The 8,872-nt window shown below is 44.4% G+C and overlaps 1 protein-coding gene across 1 annotated transcript; it reads right to left on the reverse strand.

Moving 5' to 3' along the window:
* Positions 1–381: 381 nt before the first annotated feature.
* On the reverse strand, positions 382–8,317 carry LOC142217250 (hemoglobin subunit beta-2-like). The gene is made up of 3 exons (XM_075285445.1): positions 8,226–8,317; positions 7,937–8,147; positions 382–603 (listed from the first exon to the last, which is right to left on the reverse strand). The coding sequence occupies exons 1-3, from the start codon at positions 8,315–8,317 to the stop codon at positions 472–474; spliced, it is 435 nt and encodes a 144-aa protein (XP_075141546.1). The 3' UTR covers positions 382–471.
* Positions 8,318–8,872: the final 555 nt, after the last annotated feature.

The following is an 8,872-nucleotide window of genomic DNA, read 5'->3' on the forward strand; positions in this document are numbered from 1 at the left end:
TAGTTAAAATATTGATCTATATTTAGCAAATCTGTTAAGTGTGACTGACTCATATTACATTGTGTTTGCACTATTTTGCATTACACAGTGAAATAATTTGTTTTGTTCCACATACTGGCATCTGCCCGTGACTTCGTCTGCGGGTTGGTGTTGGCACGCGTACATTTAGGCAATCGCTGCTGGTTATGATCGGCAGTTTAGGCGTGATTGAGGAACAAACATCTAAACCCACAAACACACAAACTTTCACATTTATAATATTAGTAGGATTCATATTGCAATGTACTATAAGGCAGTATGGATTAGCATAATGACAGTCACAGGGTACGGGAATAATAGTGAATTTATTTGGAGCTATTTCAATATCAACATTACCTACATTTTAAAAACTCCAAACTACACATATAGTCTTGCTGGTTGTGCCTGCTGGTCAACTTGCAGCTTGAAACTCTTTGGAGGTGGTTGTAGTGCTTATTCAGTAGTATTCTTGCTGAGAGCATCAGACACAGCAGTGATTGCCTTCTTAAAGACAGCATGTACTTCCGGAGTGAATTCCCCCGGTAAGTTACGAGCCAAGACGATATGCATCATCTCTGCAAAAAGCTGAAATAGAAATAAATAGCCATAAATATAAGTAATAAATGTACCAGTCATTTCACTTTTTTACCATTGTTTAGAGGGTGTTTGCTGAATATTTTATAATATACTTTATTAACCTATTTTACCTCCTTTTAGTAAAAATAAGACGCTAAAGTTCTCTACAGCAGCGCTCTAAGTGTTGCCCTATCTTGCTTCAGGGGGGTCTTATGGAGAGTCTTCCCTCACAGAACTACAAAAACTATGTACTGAAAAGAATATCTATCAGGGACTGGGTTGACATACTGCTGCCATGTTGTTGTTGAGTGAGACCAAGGCATGGAAGAGTGGAGGTGGCAGATTTTAAAATGGGAGGTCCATGAAGGTGCAGTTTGTTGATGTGCACGGTGCTCTCTGTTGGGGAAGTAGGGTGGAATGTGATAAAGTTAGGAGGGTTATATTTGTATTGCATTCTAAGTTTCTGTTTCTGTGTTGCAATAATTTTGTATTTCTAAAACCATTAATAAAACTATCTAAAAAAAAAAAAAAAAGTGTTTCCAGAAAGAGTCTGCACCATGGACACTGTGGCAGATATATTATGATGTAACAAATCGCTATGCAGCTCTCATTTTTCAAAGGTAAAATGGAGGTTCCCCCACGTCCAAACCGCGGCACAACAGATGGGGTATTCTTACCCCTGTGCGTGGTTTAGGACAGGTGGAATTTTAATTAATTAATTAATTAATTAAATTCATCACTGACCCCCTCCTATAAGAAGGTAAGAGGAACCTCCTCCCCTTGTGTTTTTTTCTGTCCTGTGTGCAGGACAGGTGGAAGGAGGTTTCTCTTACCTCCTTGCTGCTTTTTTACCTCATTTCTTTTTTTGTGGGAACAGTCCTACCTGCTTCTCCACTCGGCGTATGCACGGAGGTGATGGGGATGTCGGCCGTTCGGCTGGGATGAAGCGGCGCCCTCCCGTGGTACTCCGGGGGGGGGGGGGGGGGGGGTTGCCTATGTGTACGGATGCTTAACCCTCTCCCACCCTGTTGGAGGGAGGGGGGAAATAGTATATATATAAATAAGGGCCCCATAGGGCGTTCGATCTAGCTCCCCTATGGGGGAAAGAAAAAAAAAAAAAAAAAAAAGAGAGAAAAGGGGGCAGGAAGGTTGGGAGGAGTTGGTGGTCCCTCCTCTTCCTCCATAGGTATTTAAACCTTGCCAGGACAAGGTTAGAGTGATTGCTCTATTTGCTTGGACTAAGCTCCGCTGCTCCTAGCGTCCTTTAACCCTAGCTAGGCTATGGTGTTTTTTTTCTTTAAATACTTAGTTTTTTTTCTCTTTTTGCAGATGTCTTCCTCTCCCAAAGAGGATGAGCCTCCCAGACGCAAAGGGTCATCTAAACGCAGGCACCTTGCTTACAGAGATTGCGACATTTCTCTCCCTGATGGGTATGAGTTTAACAGATGTCACCAGTGTCGTGCCCCATGCTGGAGATGAAGGAGGCCTTTGTCAGCTCTGCCAAGAGACCTCGCAGGGAACCACGGCCCTTAATATATCCTTCAGAGGAAGGTTCTAATACCATGGATGCCTCTTCTGATGACGATTCTGACACTCCCAGAACCGCTTTTCCCATGGAGAAGATGTCAAAACTCCTCAGGTCCATCCACCCAGGCGGGCATGATGTTGATGAGGGGGAAGCCTCAGACTCCACCTATAGAATGTCCAGAACCTTCCAAGTGGCGCCCGCCCTGGCCAAAGCTATGAAAGCTGAATGGAAGCGTCCTGAGAAGGCGTTTTTTTCAGTCGAAGAGGTTTAAGCTAATGTTTCCCCTGGAGGAAAGTGCTCAAACCAGCTGGATGTCACCGCCGAAGGTTGACTTCGTGGTAGCCAAACTTTCTCGGCGCACTGTAGTTCCATCTGAGGATGGATCAATCCTGCCGGACGCCATGGACAGACGTGCTGAATGCATCTTGAGGCGCATTCACACAGCTGCGGCCTCTCAGGCCTCCATTGGGATAGCCTCATCTGAGGTCTGCAACCAGCTACAAGTTAATCTGGCGAGATTACAGCAAGACATCGATGACAGAGTCTCTATCTCTGGCTACTGAGTTCCTGGCTGAAGCTGCCACTTACCAGGTGAAGATGGCTGCCAAAGATATAGCCTTATCGGCAGCTGCCAGAAGACCGTTCTGGCTGAAGCCATGGAAGCTAAAGAAGCCCTCCTTTTGATAATTATGGTATCCCTCCAAGGGAGAGATCCCCACCTGTTGGAGGGCGTCTACAAAAGTTTCTTCCAGCCTGGCGTCAGAACATCCAGGACCATTGGGTCCTACAACTAATTCAACATGGTTATCACATAGATTTCGTGTCTCCTCCCCCCGCCAGGTATATCGCAACCCGCTCTTTTTCAAGTCAAAAGCAAGCAAGTCTGGAAGGAATGATTCAAGAATATCTAGACAAAGAGGCCCTGGAACCAGTCCCGATGGAAGAGAGAGGCACAGGCATATATTCTCCAGTCTTCCTGGTGCCAAAGGCACCTCAGGAAGACTGGAGAATACATCTCAGGTTTCTGAACCGGTTTATCCACAAGTTACACTTCCGGATGGAAACAATAAAGTCAGTGATCGCCTTTCTCCAGCCTGGCGAAGTTCTCGCTACTCTGGACCTCAAGGATGCCTACCTCCACATCCCGATTTTTCCTCCTCACAGGAAATATCTGAGGATAGCCGTTTTAATGCACGGCCGGCTGTGTCACTTCCAGTTTGCGGCTTTACCGTTCGGTATCACCTCGGCACCCTATGTCTTCACAAAGGTCATAGCTCCGATCGCCGCCTGTCTCAGACTTCAAGGCCTGATTATAGTCCTTGGACGATTGGCTGGTAAAGGCACACTCAGAGGAGTTGCTAAAAAGTCATCTGCACGTCACCACCACTCTCCTACAGAGCCTTGGCTGGATAATCAATTGGGGCAAGTCAGACGTGGAACCCTCTACAAAGAAAAATTTTCTGGGGTTCGTGTTGGATTCTATTCAGATGACAGTGTCTCTTCCTTACCAGAGGAAGGAGAAGATCAGAGTAGCTGTGAAATAGCTCTATTAGAGACGCCAGGTGTCGATCCGAACGGCCATGAGAGTGCTGGGTCTTATGTCCGCCTCTGCGGAGGCAGTCCCGTGGGCAATGTGGCATATGCGCCCTCTTCAGAGCGAGGTCCTCAAGAAGTGGAACCGCAGCCCTCTGAGTCTGGATTCACGTATCCATCTATCCCTCAATACCCGTCAGTCACTCAGATGGTGGGCCCATCTAAAAGACGGAAGGATGCATCTCTTACCAATTGGGGAGCCCAACTAGGCGAGATGTATGCAAGAGGGATTTGGAATCGGTCAGAAAGGACCAGGTCTTCCAATTGGCGCGAGATCAGAGCCATCTACCTAGCACTTCTACATTTTGCCCCCTCCCTTCAGGGCAGGGCAGTGAAGATACGCTCAGACAATTCAACCGCAGTCCTCTACCTGAACAAGCAGGGAGGTACACGGTCACTTGCCCTTCTGAGAGAGACAGATCTCATTTTCTCCTGGGCAGAGAGGAATCTTACCCATCTCATGACGGTTCACATCAAGGGATCCTTGAATGTGATAGCGGACCAGTTGAGCCGGGGTCTGACGGTGTCAGGCGAGTGGTCCCTGAACAAAGAGGTATTTCACCAAATAACCGAGATGTGGGGAATTCCAGAAGTGGACCTGATGGCCACCAAATACAATGCCAAGGTGGAGAAATTTTGCTCCCTCTATCTGGAGGACGATCCCTTGGCAGTGGATGCCCTGTCAATTCCAAGGAGGTTCAGGCTGGCGCACATCTTCCCTCCGCTTTCCATGGGTATTGATGAAAGTCAGACAGGAGCAGGCATCAGTGATTGCAATCATTCCATTTTGGCCAAAGAGGGCATGGTTTACCCAGCTCATTCAGATGAGTCGAGGGATATATTGGAGGCTCCCCCCACAGCACAACCTAGTCACTCAGGGTGCAAGAGTATGCCAAAACCTCAACAGGTTCAACTTGACAGCCTGGAAGTGGTCCATACCTGGACTAGAATTGTTACCTACAGCCATCAGGAATACCATAGCTCACTCTAGAGCTCCAGCCACTAACCAGGCTTACCGCAGGATCTTCAATATCTTCAAGACCTGGTGTACAGGGAAATGGGTATCGCAGGATATCCCTTCTAAACAGACCATTTTGGAATTCCTGTAGGATGGCTTGGATAAAGGCCTCACACCGGCCACAGTGAAAGTACACGTAGCTGCCTTATCAGCTTGTCTGAATAGGCGTCTAACCCAGAAAACCTTCATATCCAGGTTTCTTAAGGGGGCAACTAGATTAAGACCTTCTATAAGGTCACCAGTCCCCCAGTGGAACCTTTCCACCATTCTAGTAGGACTTTGTAACCCTCCTTTTGAGCTGATGCAAGAAGTGGACTTTAAATTCATGACCCTAAAGGTGTCTTTCCTTTTACCTATCACATCAGCTAAGTGTGTGGAGGAACTGCAGGCTCTCTCAGCCCATGAGCCCTACACAGTTTTCTATCCTGACCGGGTCCAATTGAGGTTTTTACCTAAAGTCCCTTCTTATGCCAATTTAAATCAGGTCATCTCCCTCCCTTCTCCATCCTCTCCTGAGGAGGAGAAGTGGCACACTCTAGGCATAGTAAGGTGCTTACGTATCTACCTAGAGCGCACAAACAATTTCAGAAGGGAAGAGAACCTGCTGGTTTCCTTTTTTGGGCGCTCCAAAGAATTGAAAGCCTCAAAACCCATGCTAGGTGGATCAAAGAGGCGATAAGGCTATCTTTCGTCTATCAGGGGCTTACGCCCCCTGAATTTGTCAAAGTCCATTCCACCAGGGCAATGTCCACCTCCTGGGCAGAAAAATATTCTGTATCTTTGGAGCATATTTGTACGGTTGCCACCTGGCAGTCCCACAGTACCTTTGTTAAACATTACCGTTTAGACCTTCAGAGGTCAGAGCCTACTGCCTTCGGCCAAACCGTTTTATCATCTGTGTGCCGAGGGGGCCCTCCCTAGGGGTTATCTCACTACATCCCCATCTGTTGTGCCATGGTTTGGACGTGGGGGAATCATGGGTTATGTAGATAACCTGTTTCCCTTAGTCCAAACAGCGGCACAAGACTCCCTCCCTATTAATTTTTTACTGTCAGGTTTACTTTATAACTAACACAAGGGGAGGAGGTTCCTCTTACCTTCTTATAGGAGGGGGTCAGTGATAAAATTAATTAATTAAAATTCCACCTGTCCTAAACAACGCACAGGGGTAAGAATACCCCATCTGTTGTGCCGCTGTTTGGACGAAGGGAAACAGGTTATCTACATAACCCACGATTGTGCTGTGTTTGGTTGGAGTAGGCAACAATGAGTGTTTTTCATTTAGGCAGGGTAATAAATATACCACACTGTTATTGCCAGAATGTGCAGATGAAGCAGCTGCCAAAAGGAAGGGAGACTCATTTGAAATAGCCGTATCTCTAGTTTTATACAACCTAGATTTCTATATATACTGTCTATCAATAAGTATTTGGACAACTGTGGTAGAATAAAAATACAACATTTCTTCATATACAATAGTTGGTAGAACCAGCAGATGCTTCCTTACAGATGGTATTGAGCGACACAATACTCCCGGATGTCTGGTGAAACTCCTGGTGTATGTGAGCCATCAGTAGGGTGCAGTTTCTCTGGCCAGCACTCGTCGCTCTCTACCTCCCAGTTTCGGGGGTCTGCTGAAACTGGGGCACATTCTGACAATCACCATTAACCTTCCACTTCGTAATTACATAGGTCACTGTCAATTCTGGGTAATTCAGTTTGCTTGCTATGTCCTTTAAGGATCGACCAGTTCTGTGGTACCCAACAATTTTCCCTTTCTGTAAATCTGCACTTCGTGGCATCTTACATGCGACTAATGCCAATGCACTAATGCCAATGCTGTTTCCTATTTAAAGGCGTAAGGCGTGATGTACATCACAACGGCAGATATCTTCATTTGCTTGGGTGTCCAAATACTTATTGGTAGACCGTGTACACCATGAACGGCTGCACATCAAACTCACAATACAGACTTTTGGCAGATTTTTCATTAGGGGAATTTTTACAATCAGTTTCGCTGGAGTCTGTATTGGCGCAATTTGGACCAAATTAAATTTGGCTCACATATAAGAATAACACTTCTGTTCTGAGATGTCATTGCACTTTCTATGCCACCCACTCACTGGTGTGAGATTGTGACAATTTCAAGTGTTAGGGTGCATTCACACTGAGTAAATGCTAGCTTATTCTGAACGTAAAACACGTTCAGAATAAGCGGCGTCTAAAGCAGCTCCATTCATCTCTATGGGAGCCGGCATACGAGCGCTCCTCATAGAAATGAATGGGATGCTTCTTTCAATCCGAGCAGTCCCATTGAAGTGAATGGGGAGTGCCGGCGTGTACAGCAAGCTCTGCTCATGCCGGAGCGTACACGCCAGCACTCCCCATTCACTTCAATGGGACTGCTCGGATTGAAAGAAGCATCCCATTCATTTCTATGGGGAGAGCTCGTATGCTGGCTCCCATAGAGATGAATGGAGCTGCTTTAGACGCCGCTTATTCTGAACGTGTTTTACGTTCAGAATAAGCTAGCGTTTACTCAGTGTGAATGCACCCTTAAAGTGTTAAGTTTAAAAATTTGCAGTTGATAGATCTGGAATGCAAACAGCTAGACAAGCTAACCATGTCCCCTTTTCCACCCACTTTTCAAAAGTGGGGTGAAAAAAAAATTCTGAAATGACTCAAAAAGTTGCTTATGTTTATTTTGCACCTTTGCAATGTCAGAATTCTGGAGTGCATGGCTCGATAAATATCTCCTCCCCCCATGTTTTTAAATAGAGAGTTTATGGCTAAGATTTTAAACCACTGTTCTAGATGAAAAAAAAAACTAAGAGATACAGCTATTTAAAATGGTCTTCTTCTATGTCTACATCTGTACATAGTGACAATCCTCCCTGGTAACCCTTAGTTAGAATAGTACTAAAGAGAACTTTAGAGCTACTAAAAGGAAGTAAAATAGGTTAATAAAGTGTATTCTAAAAATGGTCAACTTCCCTACATGATAGAAAAAATGCAGGCGTTACACTTGAAGTAGTTTGACATGTTTAGTTATGTATAGATGAGCACACAACAGAAAAATCGTTCGGTTTGTATAATCAGTATTATGACTGTATGTAATCCAAGTCTATTGGTCATAAAATGCAATTGTAGTTATATAGAGATCACTTTATCCATCATTAAAAATAAATATATTCAGTAATTACCTTAAAGTTAGCCTCACCCATATTCAACTTCTCAAAGTCATGCTTGATCAGTTTGTCGAGATTATTTATGTTTTTCAGAGCTGCTCCAACAGAACCCATTATCTTTTCACTAAGTTCTTTGACCTTGGGATTGTGGAGAATGGCATCATAAGAGCGGATGTCACCAAGGTTAGTGAATTGTCCCTTGAGTGTGGGGAAGTTAAGTAAAAGCCTGGTGAGAAACACAAGAGTTAGAGACTATTTGAAAAAAGTTATACATATACAATGTAATGCATATAGAAATGTGAACCTGGAAAGAGATTCTTCTCCAATGTTCTTCACATCTAATTTCCTCCAGAAAACAGAGATAATGTTGATCTCCTTATCTGTCAAATTGGCCATAGTGAATATTTGGGGTTTCTGTGCTGAGCTTCAGAAGAAAGAACCTGATACTTTTCTTCACCCAGTCCCTGACTTTATAGTATTGGTACATCCCCATCCCTCGGCTGTACTATTCAGCTATTGGCTGCTATGAGACATGCCTGTCTATGCTCACCCTCCTCCTCTACTGCTGTACTGACCAACCCATAGGATTAGTTCACACATATTTAGATTAGAATATGTATTTTATGTTAAAAAGACATGCCTGACAATTCAATTAAATTACAACATATGCTATAATAGTTTATATCCTAACAAGTGCACAAATACGTAATGTGTGTCTATATAAAATAATGAAACAAACACTGTATATATTTCTGTTTAGATGCGTAAAAAAGCTCTGTGTATTTTTCTCTTTTCAAAGATCTGTAGAGAATAGAATTTCTTTAATGGCTGCTTTTATTTGTAACAGCTAGATATTAACCTGATAAGGAATGTCTGCCTCTGGCCCCCACCCTTTGTAACCTTTATTGTTGCAGGACAGCTGCTAAGTGGTGAGATCACAGGAACAGTCCT

Source organism: Leptodactylus fuscus, chromosome 8, assembly GCF_031893055.1.
Source record: "Leptodactylus fuscus isolate aLepFus1 chromosome 8, aLepFus1.hap2, whole genome shotgun sequence".
In the NCBI taxonomy this organism is placed as follows: Eukaryota; Metazoa; Chordata; class Amphibia; order Anura; family Leptodactylidae; genus Leptodactylus; species Leptodactylus fuscus.

What these genes read in the sequence shown, in the direction of transcription:
- LOC142217250 (XM_075285445.1), bottom strand. Translation starts at nt 8,317, where the DNA reads ATGGCCAATTTGACAGATAAGGAGATCAACATTATCTCTGTTTTCTGG. An exon ending in GGAGAAGAATCTCTTTCCAG is followed by an intron (nt 8,148 to 8,225) that starts GTTCACATTTCT and finishes GTTTCTCACCAG; the next exon opens with GCTTTTACTTAACTTCCCCA. An exon ending in TGGGTGAGGCTAACTTTAAG is followed by an intron (nt 604 to 7,936) that starts GTAATTACTGAA and finishes TTTCTATTTCAG; the next exon opens with CTTTTTGCAGAGATGATGCA.